At 41.6% G+C, this 21888-nt stretch overlaps 1 protein-coding gene across 1 annotated transcript in view; it reads left to right on the top strand.

The window, feature by feature from the left end:
* MMP24 (matrix metallopeptidase 24) overlaps positions 1-21888 on the top strand; it is a 55964-nt gene that overhangs the window by 23600 nt on the left and 10476 nt on the right. Inside the window, exon 5 of the mRNA XM_085302673.1 lies at positions 9619-9780. Coding sequence (XP_085158799.1) covers positions 9619-9780 — 162 coding nt within the window. The remainder of the gene's footprint in view (positions 1-9618; positions 9781-21888) is intronic.

Genomic DNA, 21888 nt, shown 5'->3' with positions numbered 1-21888 from the left:
TTTAGTATTACCAAGAAGACAGCATTTTAGCCCCTGGTACTTCAGAGTAAATTGCAGCTATTTCTCATGACGAGTATGAGCTGTACCAAGCTACTCAACTCATAAAATTCTCTCATCTATTAGCAAATTCCCTTCTAAAAGTACAGAATCATCTGATATTGAGAGTTGTTGTAAAAGAGAACTGATGCTTGTAGGTGCAGAAAAGTAACTGGCAATATTTTTCCTAATTTTTGATGCTTTTAAAGAATCACCTCTTACTGTTACTTTTCTGAAATAAAAGAATTTAAACAGATAAGCATTCATCAGATTAATCATATAAACATACTGAAAGTATGTTAGGATAAGTTACGTAAGGTTAGTATTAAGCGGTGCGTGTTATAGGTTTGTCTTTTCTTACCTGGTAAGAAAACCTAGTAGCTGTTTATTATAAACATCACTTATGATATTACATCAACTTTGGAAGTGTTGTCTGCAACATATTCTTTATAGTGTTTGGTTTGTTTGATTAAGGTAGTGATGTTTGATTAAGGTAGGTGGAGACAGGGGTCTAAGAGGAATGAAGAGTATCCAGTCTTTGCATTCTTTCTGATTTGCACTGTTATCCGTTTTTCTGGGATGATTCTGTACTCTCTGCTTGCAACCCACTTACCTGAATTGTACAGGTACAGTACATGCTTGCTGAAAAAGGAAATACTATTTCCTTTTAGCTCTTATCTCTTCACCCGGCGTATTGCTAGAAGTTGGTACGGTCTTTTATCTTCAATTCCTTCTGAAGTTCCTGTTCCTTCCACATTTTGCTTCGCTTTTCTGCCTTGTTTCTTTTTCATTTTACCACTTTTTTCATAGTAATTTTCTGTGGAAATGCTGAGGCCAGCAAGGACAGTCTACACATTTTTGATACAATGAGAAACCTGATGGAGAGCATGTGCACTCACAAGAAGGTACACCCATAGTCTTTGTCACTTTTTGACTGTTAAGTACTTTTTCTTTTCTTCTTTTTTCTGGTTTTTCAGGTACAGAACATCTCAGCACCTAAGGAGTTTTGTTGTAATAAATGACATTTTGAATCCTTCAGTATTTTTCAGGCTTCTGATACTTAGTTTTGGAGAATAAGCGTCAGTATTTTTCAGAGGGAAAATCAGAGCTGCTTTGAAGTTACTTATGTATCCGTAAATGCATTTGCCATTTGACTGACTTTCATGTAGATGTTGGAAGTAACATTGTATTAAAATTTCAACTTGTTCTCTCAGGTTTAATAATATTTCAGTCCCCCAAATCATGCTGTTAGTCAGTACTTTTGTTCATTGTGGAAGACCAGCTCAATATTCAGTATCTAAAACATTCCTACTTAAGGTTGGAAAAATTGCTCAGAGATACTGGTTCCCGTAAGCCACAGGTCTCCAAAATAATATTTTAATGTTGGATCAAATTTATGAGAATTTATGAGAATCAAAATTATGAGAATTATAGACATGTGGTCTCAAGATAGCCATGTATGGCAAAAAAGATCCAACCAGTCCACTTAACTGTGCAGCAGTTTGAGATTACATCCCTGTTACGTCAAGCTAACAGAAACATAGAAAGCTTTAAACAAAGAATTTGCAAATTATTTATAAAAATTATAATTTTTTAAAGCTATTCCCACCAGAGAAGCTTGTCAATCATCATAGCCAATCACATGAAACAAATGTTCCATTTACTGTGTGAATTACAAAACTAAAGGGAAGACAAAAAGGCCAGCAGCGCAAATGGAAGACTTCTGTCTTCAGTTTCTTCTTCTTCACTACCGGACAGCATCTCTGTAAGTAATACTTTCTTTTGTTTTATCCATTGTCATTATACAGAGATAAAAGTGGCACAACACTAGTGCTGTGCTGTTGCAGTCTGGATTTTAAAGCTTTGCAGTACTGACAGTGCTAGTTATTGACTATTGCTGAAATTCATGAATAAGGGTCACCTTCAATTTCCAGTTCCAAAACAACAGATTTATAAATACACCTGATAKTCACAGTTTTCCCCAGAGAACATTGTTATCCATTACTTTTGTCAATAGTTGTTTTATACACATAGTATGAATACATTTGTGTAGGCATTTGGAATCCTATTGATTTGTGTATAATCAAAGTAAGGTATTTTATTTCTTTCCACAGAGAACAAGATACTCTGGGATTCATAGAAAGGAGCCAGTAAAGATCAGAATAATGTGTCCTTCCATACAAAAGAAAAAATACCCGCTCTGTAAAAAAGGCAGAACATTACAGTCAAGGTGAGCCAAAAAGTCTCCTTTTGCGTTCTTCCTTTCTGAAGAAAATACAGATTATAGGTGAAGCAAAGTGGAGTGTGCCAGTGCACAGCAGTATCTATAATAAACTGGCTGCATTCCATTCGCTGAAGGGTCAAGACCTGTCTGTAGCAAACTAGCCTTCTTGCTGTTTCAAAACCCTTTTTTCACTGTAACCTCCCAGTTGTTCTCCATCTAGGGGAAGTACTAAATTCTAGCTGTAGATCCTGCTGCTTGCAGCAAGGTGGACTTAGCATCCCTTGGACTTCCACTTTCTGTCTTCTCTAGCTGTGTGTATGTAAATAATCAAATTTGATTTTTTATATTATTATTTTTATTTTTTTAGCTCATAATAGAGAAGTGGAAAAAGAAAAGGGAAGGCTCTCTAAATTATTGATTTGAAATTTGTTTACATAACTTTTAAAAATAAGTCCACCAGCATAACTTCTTCTAAAGACTGATGGAATGAAAACCACGTCTGTATTTTACATGCTTTTATAAGTATTTTTCTTTACTTGACCAACTATTGTACCAAATTAGAGAATTATGTGCAAATAAAATTTATATACATTGGGCAGAGTTCGAATGCAATAGCTCTTGTAAAAAAAGTGAACCCTGCCATTTAAGATTTCTCAGTGAAAACAATAGAATGCCGACCACTGATTAACTTCTAAAGAGTAACAGAGGCTATTTGCAAGCTAACAAGGGGGGAAATCCATTCCCATATGTTACAAAGTTGAGAAAAAGAATTATTTTATTGCACAGATCTTTATGATATAAAAGGCAAGTATGGTTGTTCAGTTTGGAGTTGATGGTTCTTTGGTATTTGCATATTGAACGACAGGCTATGTTAAACAACACTTGTGAAAGATAGGGGAATATTTTTCAGCAGAGTATTCTTATTCCAGTGCATATCTGAGGTTGCAGTCCCAACTGAAGAAGTCCCTGCTTCCCATCTCTCTGTCTGACCAACTTTGCCTCCACATCACTCAGGCAGTTACAGCCTCACCATTCCAGAAAGACATTTTACATTTTTCCTGTGAATTTCTACACGAGATTGTCCTCGTAGTGCAATTTGCACCATGTCAGATGACATATCAGTTTGCAACATTATTCAGATCTGTAACACAACTACAGGTTGTGTTAGGTTGCTCACTGCCTTTTGAGAGAATATGGCAAACTACAAATCATTAATGATGATTGGTAATACAATGTAGTTCTTTGTCCTCTGCAGTCACTTGATCTCATGGAGATTTGAGTCTCTTTCTGGCATTACAAAACAGAGATGGTGTCTTTACTTCACTGATAGAGCTTCCTGTTTTGAGATGTCCAGTCCATGTAGATGATTTAAAATGCACTTTAATTCAAATGTGACTGTGCTGACCATATGTCTCAGACTACACTCTGCTTCCCTGAGCCAGGAGTCCTAAAGGCTAATGCTGTAGTATTTGTGCACAAAAGGTGCAATGACTCATGTAAAAAAATGTCTGCTTTGTCGCCTCAAGTCCTTCATCTGGGCCTTGTGACTCTCAAGGAGCTTTAAAAGGTTATGATGTGTTTGTCCTGACCAGGAATGTCTATCCACCTTTAATTGCTGGCAGTGGGTCAGTTCCTTCAGGGTGAGGATGAGATCAAGTGAGTATTCATACCTGCAGCCAGGAATTACAGCTAATCCTTACTCACCTTCTCTGAAGAAACTGAGCTGCTGCAATGTCATTTGAGAAATAGGGAGAAGGGGTAATGTTCATATGAGTCAGGTGAGTACTCGCACTTAAAAAATGTTTGAGAAATTATTATAAAGGAGAGCCCCTCACACCTTGTACAAGTTAATCCTGCAGCTTCTCAATGAGTTGTCACACTGCACATAGGAAAGTTTAGAGTTACATTGGCCTTATAATCAGTAGAGATGTTCCCCATAATCTCATTTTGCTAACATTTTGTTGCCTGCCTGTGGTAAACCTTCTGTGCAGATTACACGTCACAGTTTTTTCTCCAGTGAAGCAATTTAAAGGTGCTCTAAGAGTTTGCATAAAGTCCATAAGATGTGTCATATTCGTTGCTAAATTTACGATCACAGTAATTTATAAACAAAATGAAACCTATATTTATTTTTAACACATTTTTGCTTCCATTCTAGGCTGAAATGCTCTTTTTCGCTTCGTTTTTGTTACAAAAAATGGAAAAGCAGTATCACTACTTCTTCAGGGTCCTCATATGGAAGAAGTTTGAAAGCCTGTAGCAAAGACAACCTTTATTGAACAGAGCATGTTGTGGAGGCGGACAGAGGATTACAGACAAATCGCACGTTCTTCTGTTTGACAATTTTGATTGGCCAGGTCTGAGGATGCAAGTGCCAAGACATAGCTTAGAGTCGCCCTAAAGCTTCTTTAAGTTGTGCTTGGAAAACAGTTGTCTTCACATAGCTTTTGGACTTGAAGAGGTCATTTTAGTGTATTATAGAAGCATGTTTAGTTCACACTATCTCTTTTGTAATTTTGCTAGGCATAGCACTGTCACAACCAATGATCTGACTTCTTTATTATCATTTTTGCTTTAATAAAATTTCAAAATTTAAACTTCTTATCCGTCTCTTTAATTATGTCTGCGTAAACTGCAGTAAGTAGAAAAGTCTAACATAGATTTGTGTTAGCATGATGACACAGTTCATGAAGTATAAAACTAATGCAATAAAGGTCAGAGATTCATAGTTCCTCTCATATTACTGATTAGGTGCACCATATTATTAATTTGTGCTCCTGTTGTCATAGAAGCATTACCGTGGATTTATACTGTACTGTGCTAGGTGCTGTACAGAATCTACCTACACCTATTGCAGCTGTATTGCTGTCATGCTCAGTGATATATATATAGGCAACATATCTGTATTATACAAGTAACAACTGGCTAGAGTCCTAGCCATATTAATACTGATATCACTGCATTGCCATAATAGTATCTTTGTGACCTATTACTTTAAGCTGATACAGATTTAAATGAGTGCTTTTGCCGACCTACAGAAATTGGACATCCCAATATGCAATGTTTTATAGTCAAATAAAGAAATGGTATGTGTGAACTTTGATAGTTAAAGTGAATGAAGCTGTAAAAGAAGGCATGTGCTAGCAGTTTTACAGGAAAAACTTTTCCCAAGATGTCTGTTATCTGATGTTATCTGGCCATTTCTCCAGCCAAAGAGGACAATTCAAAGAAGCCAGAGTGGTGGAGGATATGATTAGAAGGGGGATCATACATAAATTTGTTTGTCTGTGACTACAGTTTTATGTATGTTGTTTCACTAAAACCATGGGTTTGTTATCTCTACAAAGAGATATGGTATCTTAGAAACAGCTGCTTTAAAACAAGGAGTTGATCTATGTGATTATATTGCAATTTATCCAAAGTATCCAGTTCAGCTGGGAATACAGTAACTAACAGGAGGTCTCTTCTGAGCAGAAAATTCAATGCATGCTTAAAGTTATGTATCATTGTATGGATTTAATGTCTGATGTGTGCATGGGCTTTAATAGTACTATTGAACTGAACATAAGAACTTACCCATGTTTTATCTAATTTGACATTATAATAATGAGCAATGCTTGTGTGTTGTTACAGTTATGCCCTCAATTATAACCTTTTCTAATGGTAACATTGTTTTGGTAAGGTAAACATGTCAGCTGCTTTAAAGCTATATTAATTTTGTTTCTTTATGCTTTATTGTATCCTAGCTAAGTCAAACTGTTTCAGTCAATGGGCAAATTTGCAAAACTATCCCCAGTCTTAGGAGTTCTTGGAAGTGTAATGTTAAATGCTCTCACTGATGCTTGTTAGTGGACTTATGGATATCTCCTTGAGAACTAAGGAGGAGGAGGAKGATGCAGATCTCTGACCAGGCCAATTTATTTTGTACGGATGGTGTAAATGAGCAGAAATTGTTGGATTTCCCTTGAGAACTCCCTCTGCAAATACAAAGCTAGGCTATTCAGTTCCTTATAACTCTGGAAAAGAAGAAAACTGGAAGAATGGAGCAGTAGTGAGAAATCTTTAACCGGGGGGGAGGGGGATGGAGCAGAAGGAGAAGGAGATTATGTTAGGTTCCATTCCAGTGCTCTTCAGCAAAGGCTTTGGGATGGGAAGCAACCACAGCACTGAGAATCAGCGTATTTGCTGAGAGGAACAGGAGCTCCTTGTCCTACTTTCTGCGGTGATCACTTCATTTCCTAGCGACTCCTTAGCACTGCTTCATCTGCTCCCGCCACCAGCTCCCAGCACATTGCTACTCAGTCTGAGTGTCCTCTCAGCAATGTAACCTCCCTCAAGGTAGCTTTCTCACTGCAGTGTTGGCTTGTGCTCTGTTGCTGTGCTAGAGAGAGGAAGGTACATTTTTACCGAGTCTCTTACATCTAGAAAGATGTCAAAGAAACAGCTCTCCAGCCCAAATTTCCCATTCTCCATGGCATCCTCACACACCACCATCAGTCAAAATGGTATTTCAAAACTCAACAGAAGCAGCTGTTTTCACCATATGCCTGTGTTTCCAGGTATAGGTGAGTTGTAATGATGACCGGGAAAAGATGTGTTTATATGCAGTAATCAAATAGCTGGTAGGCCTGACTGCTGTGGTTGGTTACAGACTTCTTCAGATGTGAGCCTTTGTCTTTCTGGGCTTACAGATCAGCTCAGAACTATTCTTCGTTTTCTCAGTGAAGTTAGATGGAAAGGACACATATGCTCTGCCGTGTCAAGGTATAAACACAAATCATCTTCTAAAACAAAGTTCTTGAGGCTGCTTGAGCCTTAATTTTCTTTGAATCCATGCCAGAAATCCCAGTCACATGAGGTTACCAAGCAAACCTTTCCTTTTAGATAGACCTGCAAATATGACTCCCAGGGCAAGCTGTTTGCCTCATCACATTGCAGTTTGATACAGGAAGGTAAAATYATGTATCAGAGGCATTCATGGTCATTTCCCTGTTTATCAGGTTGTGCACAGCAACCTGGCATGTTCCTTCTATTCTTGCTTGGTGACATCCAGGACTTTTCTTCAGGTGATGCTCTTCAGGGCAATGGTGTAGGCAGAGGAGGTAAGGTGTGGGAATCAAGGGCTGTGCAGTATGACGGTCAGTTAGAGGATATGGGATTCAGAAAATGAAGTGTGCAGTAGAAAAGAAGCTTGGCTATAAGACACTGTCAAAAATCTGGTTAAGATAAGGTTCTTATTGAAAAGACAAGGTAGTGCCTCATAGCACTGGCATCTTTGCACATGGTGAAGGACAGCAAGCACATAGAGCAAGAAAAGAGTGATTCTCTTGTTGTCTGTCAAGGCGCATGGGTTGCCCTTCCTTTACTGCTACCAGGCATCTCATCTCCTCTGGTTTGTGTTGGTCTCTGTTTATGTCAGGTCTCCTCTCTCTTAGCATTGCCTTTTGTCTATTTTTTCCTCTTCCAAACAATATGCAAAAAGAGGCTCTACCCTATAATCTCATTGAGATTACAGAGATGCAATAGGGTAGATCAGACAGCTGGAATGTTGCCATGGCTGGATACAAACTCTTTAGGAAATACAGAATGCAAGGAAGGGAGTTGTCTTTATGTGAGAAAGCGGTGGGAATGCATGGAGCTCTGCCCAGGGACRAATGATGAGCCAGTCAAGAGATTAAGGGCAAGGATTAGAGGGCAGACTAATGTGGGTGACACTGTGGTGAATGTCTGCTGCAGATTGCCTGATCAGGAACAAGTAGCAGATGAGGCCACCTTCAGACAACTGGAAGAAGCCTCATGTTCACAGATACTCATCCTCATGGGGGATTTTAAAAATCCCTATATCTGCTGGAGGGACAACACAGCATGGCAGAAATAAGCCAGGATGTTTCTGCAATGCCTTGATGACAACTTCCTGACACAGGTGGTGGAGAAGTCAATGAGAGGAGATTCTCTGTTGGACTTAATTCTTAAAAGGGAAGAACAGTTGGGGATGGGAAGGTCAGGGGCAGCCTTGGTGGCAGTGACCACAAGATGGTGGTGTTCGGGATTCTGAGAGAAAGGAACAAGGTAAATAGCAGAATCACAGGCCTCRCTGTGAAGAGAGCAGACATTGGCCTCTTCAAGGATCTACTTGGAAGAATCCCACGGGAGATGGGCCTGAAGAAAAGAGAGGTCCAAGAGAGCTGGCTGATAGTCAAGGATCAGCTCCTCCAAGCTGAAGCTGAAGGTGGCAGGAGGCCTACCTAGATTAACAAGGAGCTGATCATACTCAAACATAAAAATGAAGCGTACAAGAGGGAAAGCAGAGTCAAGTAACCCAGGAAGAATAGAGACACTCTCTTGAGTGTGCAAGAATGGGGTTAAGAAAGCCAAAGCCCATTTTCAGTTGAATCTGGCAAGGGTTGTAAAGGGCAACAAGAAAGGCTTCTACAAGCACATAAGCAGCAAAAGGAAGACTAGGGAAAAGGGAGGTCTACAGCTGAATGGGGCAGGGCCCCTAGTGACAAAGGGCACAGCAAATGGCAAGGTGTTACTTTGGTGTCTTGATAAATYCAGCCTTCAGGAAGGCTGAAGTCTCACTGATACCAGTGAGAAAATCTGGAGCAAGGAAGAGTTACCTTTGGTAGAGGAGGATCACATTAGGGAACATTGAGACAAACTGAACATACACAAGCCTGTGAACCCTAATCGGAGGCATCACAGCTGCTGAGGGAGATGCCTAATTTAATTGCAAGGCAGCTCTTAATTGCCTCTGAAAGGTCATGGCGATTAGTCGAGGTTCCTGAGACTTGGAAGAAAACAAATGTCACTCCTATATTTAAGAAGAGCAAAATAGAAGATCAGGGAACTAAAGGCTGGTCAGCCCCACCTTGACCCCTGACAATATGATGGTACAAATCATGTTGGAAACCATTTCCAAACAGATGAAGGACAAGGARGTGATTGGCAGTAGTCCCAATCCCTTCCTACCACAGCTCCTTGTTGATTAGCAGGATAGCAGTGATCTCACCTCACCTGGCAGCATTATGTTTAAGCTTAGAATAAGAATTCAATGGTATCTCAACATCTTATTTTTTGACTGCTTTCTGTAGACTCTGGTATCCTTTCACTCTAGGYAGCTACGTGTTTTACCTGTTCTGGGAGTGCTCCATGTGGCCGTTCTATGACACTGACTGGAGAAGCCGCACAGACTTTAAGGACTAAACCCATCTCTCCAGTAGCTGACACTGACACTGTGCCCTGCTGCACAACAGCATAACAAAGTAGTAGCTTTTTGCTGTATGAACAAGTGGAGCTTGGGATTCTGTTTAACAGTGTGGCTGTGATACTAACCTGCATGTGCATTCTTTCTGCAGGGAACGATCTCTTTTTGGTTGCGGTCCATGAGCTGGGGCATGCATTGGGTCTGGAACACTCCAATGATCCCAGTGCTATCATGGCTCCTTTCTACCAGTATATGGAAACACACAACTTCAAACTGCCTCAGGATGACCTCCAAGGAATTCAGAAAATCTATGGTAAGCAATACTATACGCTCATCTATTTATATTAAGCCCAAGTGTAGTAAGTGTTTTACGGCCACAAACAGGTATCTTCCCAAAATGCTTGCAGTCAGTGGACTGGATTTTCTGCGGCAGCTGAATTCGGAACCATTTAAAGCCCTGATCCGCAGCCAAATGTGTCTGTTCCTGTGGCAGTGTCAATCCACAAATCAGAATAAACCTTTGTGATCTTGCTACTCCTCCATGCCTCACTATACCCCAAAATAAAAGTTTAGTAGAAAGTTTAGTTTATTTCTACTTCAGTAGAAAGAAGAACTATAAAGGTTTAGTAGAAACCTCTATACCCAAAGGTTATCTTTCAGGAACACCTTCCTCCATCAGATCATGCACTTTCTCTCATCGTTTGCATTCAGCCAATGCAAATAGAAGGGAGGAATGTGAAGAACATCAAGGGAAATTAAAAAACACTTATGCACTCATTTTTTTCTCCATTGCTAGAGGGTAGGGAAAAGAGGTTTGGTTCTGCTCAAGAAACACTTAATTTCCAACTGAAAAAAAAATATCACTGCATAACATAAAGATGTGGGTTCCAGGAGAAAAGAGAGAAAAAGAGGCAAAAGGATTAGGGAAGAAAACTTGGGGGTGGAGATGATGTGGTGCCACATGAGGGATGTAAGCACAAAGACTTTGAGAGAATGATTGGCAGGGGGCTGAAGAAGAGGGGAGCAGAGAGGAACACAGGTTTTAGGAGCCACAGTCAAGGGAAGACTGAGTTAGAAGAAGCTAACGGCTTGTGAGGTGCTGGATCTGGTACTCCTCACTGCTTTCAGTTGGGGTCTACGCAGTCTGATGAGCAAAGGTGACAGTTCTTCAGGGACTCCATGAAGAGGAATAAATTTCCTGTATATCCTTCTGCGTTTCTTGAGCTGTTAGCAGGAGTAGCTAGCTAGGTTCTGCTCTGTGATCAGCCACAAGCAAGTCAGAACAATAATTTACAAACTGCAGTAAACATATCCTCTATGAAGTTAGTGAAGAAAATGACTCTTCTATAGCTGATAAATGCAAGAGTGCAATRTTCTCTGATCACGTCTGTACTTTGCTATCTCAACTGCTCGTGTTTTCCAACAGTGTAAGATCTGTTTCTTTTTTAAGAGAATTTTCTATCTTCTGTTTGGACAAAGTGAAAAGGGTGAGCAGAATGACACAGATAGCTGGAGAACAGCTTAGTCTGCGATCACTCCTTGGGCATATGAAAGAAAAGCTGATGCCAGGTTCCATTGCTAAAAAGGCTAATACAGCGAAGTAATGAAAGGTAACTGAGATAGTTTGTGGCAAATAGCTTTTGTAAAACAAGCCTGAATTCAGTCTTTGAGGAAATTACAATTTCACAGATTACTTAATAGTAGTGTAGAGCAACAATACTGTGTAGCTATGCAGCATTCACAGCTGTATATTATCTGGATTAAAATGTTAATATCCAGGATCAGTAGAGCAGATGTTATATGAATTATAGCTGAAAAAACTTATATGGTCATTGTCAATCATCACAGAAAGCTGGTGTTTCTGATGAGTTGCTGCTGGGAGTAATGGCAGATCCAATACTAGTCAACATTTACATCACTAGTCTGCCAGTGAAATTAGAACTATTTCTAATAGAACTTATGCCAAAATGCATAAAATTCTTAAGCAGTATGGAAAGACTTTAGAGGTCTCTATGTCAGTTATTTTAGTCTGAAATTTTCCTTTGGTGACTAGAATAAAATTGATTTGTTTCAGTGTAGATGACTAAGGAAGAGACATCTCTGTCTGGTCTAGTTTCCTGGACAACTGTCTAGGCAATAGAAATAAACAGGCATTTGCAGAGGCTGGCAGGGCAGGGCCACGGTAGAACTGGAGACCAGCACTACTACAACATTGCTAGGCAGGGTCTGGCAGCCCCRGGTTGAGCTGCAATGGGGGCCTGGGCTGTGATTGGAGGCATATGGAGGTGGCACATGAGGCAGGTCAGGGCCGTTAAGGCCTATTAGTGCACTCAGGGCCTGGACAGTGGCTTTCAAGTATATTTTACGTTGTATATGTGTTTAGTCACTGGAAAAAGAATATGTCTAAATATGTCAGATAACTGACTTGTTGTATGAATTTTCTTCTGGATTTATTTCAAAACTCACCTAAAGAGATAGTAACTGATGTGAAATCTTGTTTGTGCTTTGTTCTAGTTAGTATGAGGTCAATATTTAAAATGTTATTTCTACTTATAAGCTAATGATGAGAGGGGCCAGCAACTCAGCATATGTCAGAGGGCTGGAAGACAAGTCAGCAATATTTCCGTCTTCTGATATGTGCTCCTTGTAACATGTTCCATGAAAACTGGGGGAAATATTGTGCCTGTTTGTTTCACRTCTTTTTCAGAAGACTCTTTCCTACTTTATTTATGTGTCCATGTTATGAGTGACATGCCCAGGAATGAATTAAATTGGAAATAATACTCGTGTGTATGTCCCCTGGATATCCAGTTAAGTTGACTAATTCCTTTACTTGTCATAGTGTTTAGGTCAAGGTAGCAGACAGCTGCAGTGCAGAAGGAGAGAAGGGACATACTCAGCTGTGGCCTTTCCACATAGCCTGAACTGATCATCCTTCAGCAATGGTTCATCTGTTCTTCATGTCGTTCTCTAAGCATCCTTTTGCAGTGGACTGTGAAGCAGCCTCTCAGATTGGGAATGACTCTCCTGATACCATGCCTGGGAAGCAGAGGGGTTCATATGAGGTGCAGATCAAAAATGATGTCTACATGTATACTTGGAGAGAACATAATAAGATGAAATATTTGCTGCTGGCAAAATATCTAAGTGGCAATAGAAGTTTATAAGCTGGCACACGACCCTAACTAAGCAGGCAGAACTGAATAGAGAAGCAATACAGATACAAATTTTTAACAGGCCTCTAAGATCAATGTGTCTTGGTTTATGACATGTTGAGCAAAGAGTATGACAGACAGCTGACTGCTCAGTCCCTAAGAGTGCAAGATCTTTTCCTGCACTGAGGCATATCTTATTCTCTAGACTGTAGAACTAGTAAGCCAGGCTGTCTTCCCCAAGACCTTCTCAAAGCCAAGGTCACAAAGGAAAGATCTGCTATCCACTCAAAGACAGACCAAATCATTAAGCCTAGAGACAATCTTGAGGATCTGGGTTCTCCCAGATCTCACTGAGAACATGTCGGCTTTTCACATGTCTTTTCTACAGCCCAGGAGAAGAGCTCCTGCTCAGTGTACGTGCTCATCCCATTAGGGCTCAGGTCCAAGACTGTAATGACACCCACACAAGCCCCTGGTGAGGAACAAATATATCAGCACTGGACAATACTACCTCTGATATCCAGGAATAGTGGATGACCAGGGCACAGTATCTGTGAGCAAAGAGTGCCTTCTTCCAGCCCTATTGCTCCTGTGCAACAGGTTCCTGTTTCACAATCTCCCTCACCTTTTCTATACAGGGCCCAGAGAGTAATCCCAGATCCATATGAACTACATGCACGTGCAAGATGGCTTGTGAAGCAGAAATACTTGATGCAAATAAGTTCCACATGGCAACATTGCATTGTGAGCAGGACCATCGGAACAAGCTCTGCTGAAATACAGGGCCTAGTAARGTTAGCAATAAGGCTATTTTCTGACAATGTCCTCTGAAGGTGAGAAGCATATAGGAGTACCAAAGACCCTTATCTATGAAAGCTGGTATTTTTAGTGATCATGAGGTTGAGAAGCATAGTATGCCTATGGATTTGCATGCCTACGGTGGACCTGCCTGTGTCAAATGAGCAGTAGGGTAAGGACAGTGGCATTGTGGTAGATGTCCATCTTGCTGAAGGACAAGTACCTGCCTCTGGAAGAGAGAACTGAAAGAGTAATTTTCARTTCCAAAAATGGTGCACCTACTGCAGGGGATCCTAGCTCTTGACAACAGCGTGATTTTTCCTCTGAATGCTCAKCCTATCTAGAACTGTTTTTCTGCAGGTATAAAGAAGGTGAGGTTTCTGTCCATTATCATCAAATGGATGAGCAGTGGCAGGGACAAAGTTGGCAAGGACTTGCTGGTCCTGCTGGTACTTGTACACAAGATAGTAAAGATTCTAGGCCTGGCCTTCTGCTTGCAGTACTAGCCCTTGTCACAGCAGRTCACAGAATGACTGTGTAACCAAAGCAGTGTGGATTCAGAGAGATCAYGGAAAGCACAAGATGAGACAAGTTGGAAGCAGGATGCATGCTAGGTTATGCAGATGAGCCCAGTGTTGTACCTTTTGAACAGTTCACAAAATCCAAATGCMACACAAGCCCTATAGTCCCAGCACTGTGGGTGCTGTTTCATGGGCTCAAACATAGGTGTCAAAGGCCACACAGCTGCCATCACTGAAATCACCATTGTGAGACATGCCACTTGTCCGAAAGTKTTAGCACTCAAGACAGCAGAACAGGCATTTCCAAAAGTGTTCATCTCAGTCTTCATTTGAGAAAATTRCTGCCATCTTTTCTCCTTAGAGGCAAACTGCTAGTGCTATTTTATTTTAAAACAAAGAAACTTAACTTTTTTTTTTCCACTATGTCACAAATGAACCAACACATGCAGCCAATGACTTAGTATTAACTCTCCCTGCATTATCCATACTGGAAGACTGACTGGAAATGGTAGAAGTAATAGTGCTTCTTGCATTGTGTTTTGAGGTTTCGGTGTTTGAMGTTTTGGGGGACGGTTTTGAATGGTGTGAATAAACCTCTCTCCTCTTGTTTGTAGAGTTCAGAGCATGGACTATATGCTTGTTCCCAGTGAYCCTCCATCCTATGTACTTACACAGTAGAAGCAGCCATAGAACCAATTGAAAGGAGCATCTCTTTGAGGATTTATGGACACCCTGCATTACTCATCAGCCCATCTCCAGCCCCATTCACTTCCTGCTAGCATTTCTAAACAGCACAGAGTTCAAGAGGAAGCTGCCAGATCTGAGGCTTTTMGATCTACACCATACAGTGATATGTTCAGATAGGAGATAGAAGGAAGAAAAGGGTTGGTAGTGAGAAAACARGGGAGATCTGCATCCCTTAAATTTGTACCCTTCCTGCTTTCCAGTGACTTTGTTGGACCCAGAAGGAAATACCAGACCCCTTCTCTGATGCATCAGCTGAGTCTCACCTGCCATATGCTATGTCTCCATTCCCATTCTTCCAAAGAGCAGGCAGGTAGTAACACTTTTGTCTGGTTCCCTGTGTTGTCCCTGGGGTCACCTGGGGTCCTTGTCAGAGCTTAGGGACTTACCCATAATTGCACCAGCCCTGGGCCCTACATACTTGGGTATGAGAGGAGGGAGGTGGACCACGCTGTTCAGCTGCTTCTTGATGAAGGGGAAGCTGAAGAGGAGCCCACCCCTCCTAGGAGCTTTTTGAGCTAATAAAGAAGCATTACTTTATATTATGACTGGGGAGTGAAATATTTCTTTTATCCTACAGATCTTTCTGAGACCAAAAACTGTTCTATTTTGCAATGGAGCAAATGTCAGATACAAAGTTTCTCCAGTTCGAGCACTGTAGCTTGAGTGTCTTGCAGAGACCCAGACTCTCATCCTCCTYCTGTTTGAGTCAGGCTAGGCATTTTGGAAACAGTTTTCATGCCCAACCRCAAAGTGAATCATGTTGTTAGAGAGCTCATCAAAGCCTTCCCTTTTGTGTAGAACAAGGATTCAGACCATGGACTCCTTTGGTCCAGGGAAGTGCTCTAATATTTGGGTAGCAGTTGCTCATACAGAAGAAAACACCTCTGTGAGAAGGGCTTGAGAYGTCCTTCCTGTCATCTGGTGGGCTTCATGAGGGCTTCAACTATCCAGCTATTGGATATGCTGTGGGTGTTGTGACAAAGATACCCAAACTAGTTGTAAATTAGCTAATTCACTTTACTTCTGAGGTCTAATCACAGAAGAACAGAGACCTCTGTGGACAAATTAACATAGTGAACAAGACAAATGAGTCCCTCCTGAGCACTGAGCTGTTGTGCATGTACTCTATCTTGTCCTTGAGGTGGCTCGTTGGCAACTAGCTCATTTAATATGAACTCAGACYTATTTCCAAGGCCCTCTCTCCACTGGAGTCTGCTGAGCAGTCAGGTGAGTTTTTCTCACTCTCCCTGGCTCATTTTGATCATACATTTTGTTTTGGAACTGAGGAGTCCTTCCTGCATACCTGGAAAGCTGACACAGCCCTGCAGAAATGTGTAGACAGATCAGTGTTTTATGACCAAAAAACCATATTTTATTCAAAACCTAACTGCCTGCCTGTACTCTGGATCAGTTTTGTTCTTGGAGTGAATATTAAGAAGATAAAGAAATATCTTTGTTTTTAGGTGGATCATTATCTCCCCTGATCTAAAACAAAGGATTTCCTTTGCTCCTGGCAGGTTTGGAGATCTGCTTGCTTGTCCAGCTAGAGGCTAGAAAGTAATGGACACAGAACCATTCCGGATGCCTTCAGGCGGGTGTTGTGCCATTCAGGGAACACTCTGTCAATAGCCGGGAGGACAGTACAGTCATATTATGTCCTCAACTATCGACACAGTGGCTCCTAAATGCCTCCTCTCTCTGTGTTATCTTCACAGGTCACCTTGGTATTGAGATGGTCTGCGACAGAGGAAGCATGAAGGGAGGAGGCTAAGTGCCAGTGGTGGAAGTCACACTCTGAAGGTGATCTGTTGTGACCCAAAAGCGTTCTGACATTTTTCTGCCTCGATTGTGATAGAGAGGAAGAAAATCTTCTTCTCCACACAGTGTCTGCAAAGTCACACCAAGTTGTCTCCAAAAAATAAGAGTTTCCAGCTCTAGGGATTTCCTACCTACTTCTCTTGAGGAATTGGCTAGGTTCAGTCCCTGCGGGTGGGTTTGACCCCAGGGCTGGGGTCACAGAATGACTAGGTTCAGACCTAATGAATGGGTTGAGGCCAAATAGCAGCTTCTGTGCCTACAGTCCCATGCAATATCCTCTCACTTAGTTTTCTCTCCATGAGATTTGCTCTCACTGGTTTTCTAAAGTTACTTGGAAACATAGTGTTACAGACTATGATTTGCATGTGATGCAGCCTGATAGTTATATCAGTGGTGGGTGTAGTGAGTTCCTGTAATAAATACCAGAGTGCCAGTATCTCTTACGCAGGTCTTTTTGTTCACACAGTCATCTCTGCTGCTGATAGTCTGTTACATCCTACCTTTAGCCTTCTGTCTTGGATGCAGGTTACACTGATGAGATTCTGAAAATAGGGATGTTGGGAAACAGGGAAAATATGGGGTCTATTCATTCTGCTTTCATGACAGGTTATGCTGCAAACATGTCTCAGATGTTACAAGACAAGCATCTTTCCTCAGGAAAGGCAGATTGTGCTGCTGCTTCCCCTTCCACTAACTGCAGACCAAATTCTGACTGCTTAGCACTTGGACCCAGGATGTGTGTTGAACATGTACTCCTCTGCCATATGCATGCTTGTAACTGTAGCATTAACTTATGTTGAGAAAGAAGGTGCCTTTAGCTGAAAGCCCATCCTCACTCATTGGAAAAGTGAAGGAAACAATAAAAAAGCAAGCTATATAACAACAACAGGAGACAGCTTCAGGCAGGAGGACTCAAAACTGTATTTTATGGAATCCTTATTAGAGGCACCAAAGGGGAAGACATCCAAGACCACAGCACAAGACTGTGGAGAGTGTGAGGCTGAAATCAGATGAGCTGAAACTGAGACGAGCRAAGATGTTTTAMTTYAGATRTCTATTAACTCATGAAGAATGCCAGATCCTGAAAATTGGGACTCCTTAAGGAAATATTCAGAACAAAGYGCACAAGGGAAGATTGCTGATATTTAGGAAAGGTTAGCACCACTTACCCACATATGCCCAGGAGCTTCTATAAATTAGAAGGCTTAGAATGCATAAAAGCAAGAATAGAAGCAAAATATAAGAAGGAAAGATGCATGGCTGTCAGTGAACTGCCATAAGAAGAATGTTTTGTTTAAGTGAAATGACAGAGTTATTCAGGATGATGAAGAAAGGATAGTAGTGCTCTGTAAAGATTTCTGGCCAGTGTTTAGAAATGAACAGGAGGAGACACTGACATCCAGCACAGATAATGAAATATTCTCATGTCCAGTAGTAATAGAGGAACTTGCTCTGTAGTGCTTGCTAAGGATAACATCTGGCTATGGTGAAAATAGGTCTGGATGATTTGTCCCATTTCATTTCAAAAAGCTAATGAGGGAGCTCTCTGCCCTGCCTATTTCAATATTTTATCATTACTGAAAATTCATGAGATTATGAGAGTGCTTATGGACTCTAATTTAAACAAAAAGCCATGAGAGTGTTCCTGCGAGACTAGAATGCAGAGCTCAGTCTTGGACAAACACTAGGAAAGGATTCAGTCAATAAATAGCAGAAATATAATCAAGAATTTATGAAAAATTAATCTTGCCAAATCAACTGTTTTTTTTTCAATCTATGGGAAATGTAGCTAATGAAGAGAACAGACCCAGCGTAGCTGAGTTGTGGTGTAACCCGTTGTGTCTCTTTGTGCTATTAAAACATGACTTGGGCAAAATTTATCAGGCAAAGCCATCCAAAAAGGGGACAAACTCAGAAGCCATATAACCATGAAGGCAACAAAAGTAATTTTACAGTTATGTTTTGTATCACAAGTTCCCATGCAAGCTGTGCTTTGCAGAAGAGCCTTGGTCTCCTGTGAGCTCTGCTGTAAACCAGCAACAGCAGAGGCAGGTAGAGAGATGCCGTGAGCAGACCTAGGACAYACCAACAGCAGCAGGCAGCCAAATGACAGTCAACACTTCCTTTTTTTTTTTTTTTTCCTCTCAAAATCATATTCATAGAAAGAGCTAGTACCAATCTTAGACCTCATAACCTGGTATCCTCTGGGCATGGGAGACAATTACATTTTCAGCTTAGCTTCAGGTGGTTCAAATCTACATTGCTGCAATCAGGCTTGTGCAAGTGTTTAGCTGGCTAACACAATGTTGGGCCTGGGTGTTGCTGAAGCATCTTTTTTTCTTTGTTAGACCATTTGATGGACAAAGGGCTTCCAGTCCTTCCAGCCTTGGCCACATGTAAGTTTGCTGGTTAGCTGCCACAGCTCTACATAATCCAGTTTCATCTTCACCACTGCCCTATGTCAATCTRTATTCAATATTCTTTCTCCCTGTGTAACCTGGGCTGCTGCCTTTTGCCTCCATTTCCCATGTCTATGCAGTGATGAATCTGGACCTACTAGCTACATGTTCTGACCTCAGATGTTTTGCCTCTGTGCTAAATGACAAGAGTGTTAAACCACATAGAGCACTCAGCGAAGAAGAAACYCAGCTCCTGGCACTTCCCCAATGCCCTGTCTATTGCTGTCTGCTGACTTTCATGGAAAGCATAATACTAGGGTTRGGCTGTTATCTAGTCCATGGAAGAGTGTACTGAGGGACCACTTTCCTCCGTTCTGCTTTTGCCGTGATTCTCTCTCAGCTCCTTTTTACGACAGCTCTGCTTAATTGCAGCTTTGTGTACCTTGTACTCACCAGCAAACCCAAATGCTGCAAGTGCCAAACCTTGAACATGGCACATCATACATGACATTTTGCAGAATTTTTCTTCAAGTTCTCAATCACAATCCCTCCAGTTCCCTCCCAGGAACTGTAATAGTTAATTACTATAGCCATGTGGTTCCTGCTGCTAAAAGTGATTGGCTCTGCTTAAACATCTTTCCCCAGGTGAGCTTAGGAATCCATGGTGCTGCTGAATAATAAAATAAAAAAAGAAAAGAATTTCCTTTTTAGATGTTGTTGTTATTTCCACACCCCGTGGTACTCGGTGATGAATGAGCATTCATTCCTAGCCAGGACATACATACACTCTCTGGCTTTCTTCATTCATGACTCAGTTTTAAGTAAATCTCTGTTTCACGAAGTCTCATCTTCTTTCTAAACAAGATCCCATCTTGCACACACACTTCCTTTCTTCCATGGCAGTAAAGTATAAGCACTGTGGCTGYTGAGTCCRGCATTGGAGCTGATGAGGGAGTGCTTTGATTATCTGCAAAGATTCCTCCTGTTTGAGGCCCTGTGAATTCAGCTAGAGCCTCCTGTCTGAGCCAAGATGGTGCTGTGGCACACTGGAAGGTTAAACCAGTATCTGTCACCTGACTGATCTGCCTGCTTGCAATCACGACTTTCCTGGAAATTATATCCAGCTCATGCCACTCTCATGCAACATGAGTGGCCTCAGCATTGACTTATTACAATCTGTAACAATTTACAGTTATATTCCCCTCTGCTGAAGAAGCGCCACCTCAGACAAAGAGCAGCACCTTTTGTAAGAGGATAGTCCCACCTTTCCACATGGTGCTGTAGGAAGTGCTCTGGGCTGCTGGCAGGCCCTGAGGGCAGATTTTCTTTATTCTTTCAAATATCTCTGGGTACCTTCATTGCACATTTGCATGTTAATTGTCTCAAGAGCTTCATTGGCATATGTGGGTAAGTGGTGCTAACCTTTCCTAAATATCAGCAATCTTCCCTTGTGCGCTTTGTTCTGAATATTTCCTTAAGGAGTCCCAATTTTCAGGATCTGGCATTCTTCATGAGTTAATAGACATCTGAAGTAAAACATCTTCACTCATCCCAGTTTCAGCTCATCTGATTTCAGCCTCACACTCTCCACAGTCTTGTGCTGTGGTCTTGGATGTCTTCCCCTTTGGTGCCTCTAATAAGGATTCCATAAAATACAGTTTTGAGTCCTTCTAGTGCCCAGCTGGGCTTGTACTAGAGCAGAGGACCATGTGGGTGACAGGGAGCATCTTGCAGTGCTGCCTAGTGCCCATGACAGCAGGAGCAGCTCCATGCTCTGCTCTCACTGGCATCTCAAGAGCATAACACTGACAACTATCTTGCCATAACACAACCCTGCCTGAAGCAGCAGGTTTTGGCTTCACCTTTGGTACATTTTCTTGGGCTGACCATGGCATCTCCAAAGAATGGAGCTGAGAAAAGACTTAGGGTTGGAGTCTGATTTGGAAGAGTGCAGGGGAGCTAGGATGATGAATTTGTGTGTTCGTCTGTGAGGCTGAGGATGTACAGCAGAAGGAGAGCGGACTAGGCCTGAGGATATTGTACATGTAGCAGGAGTATGTACCAGATAGCAAGCGTGGAGTTGGGGTTCTGGCCTGTAGATGTGGGTGCCCCAGACTGGAAAATTGGATAGCACAGGGAGGCAGCCCTCGGAAGTTTCTAATTGCTACTCCTAGTGGTACTCAAGCTTGTTAATAGCTGACGTCTTACACGAGGAGGTTATCTTGGTGCTCTGGAGGTCTATATCCACACAAGTTGCAGTGTTGCCTCCAAAATGTACGGGAAGCTTGTAGGTGCTGGATACCTCCTTGAGAGCAATATGCTGGAAGTATTTTGGCCCTTGCAGACAGTGAATACACTTGGTGGCCCAGCTTCCCTTGTTAGCAGTGACTTGTATTCTCTTCCCACTGTGCTAGCAAATGCTTCAGTTCATGCAGATCTCTGGTTCGCCTGAATCTTTTCTGATTCGCACTGTCCTGACCTTGGTATGTATGACTGATTCTCCTTCACGAGTTTGTCGTAGTCTCTTTCAGTGACATGTTAGGGCTCAAGAAAGCCTTTATTTCAGTCTTCTGGGTGCTATCTTTACTTTCATCTCTTTAGAAAAGACTGTGGCCAACTTCAGGCACATAAGGCTTAGACAGTTGAATGTGAGTGCTGTCTTGCAGCATAGACACAGCAGGCCATAACCTACTAAACAGGTTGTGTCCTCTCCTGTGAATTTGAGCCCTTGGTGTAACTGAGTCGCTGATGAAGCTCCCCTGACAAATGCAGAATCCAACGAGGCTGTCGGYGGCTCTCCCTTTACAGGCCACCCTGTCACCAGCTTACACAGGACAGGTGGGAAATGCATCTGCTCCTTCTCCCCACCTGGCATCTCATCTCATGGACTAGAAGATGCTCTTACATTAAAAGAACTATGGATTTAACCTTTTTCAACACAATAAGGAACTCAGACAAACTCACTACCATTTTGAGCAAGTGT

The sequence above is a fragment of the Rhea americana genome, unplaced genomic scaffold, assembly GCF_003343005.1.
Source record: "Rhea americana isolate MKP2758 unplaced genomic scaffold, rheAme1 scaffold_190, whole genome shotgun sequence".
Taxonomy (NCBI): domain Eukaryota; kingdom Metazoa; phylum Chordata; class Aves; order Rheiformes; family Rheidae; genus Rhea; species Rhea americana.
The sequence above is the reverse complement of the archived record's forward strand: the minus strand, read 5'-3'. Positions and strand labels throughout refer to the sequence as shown.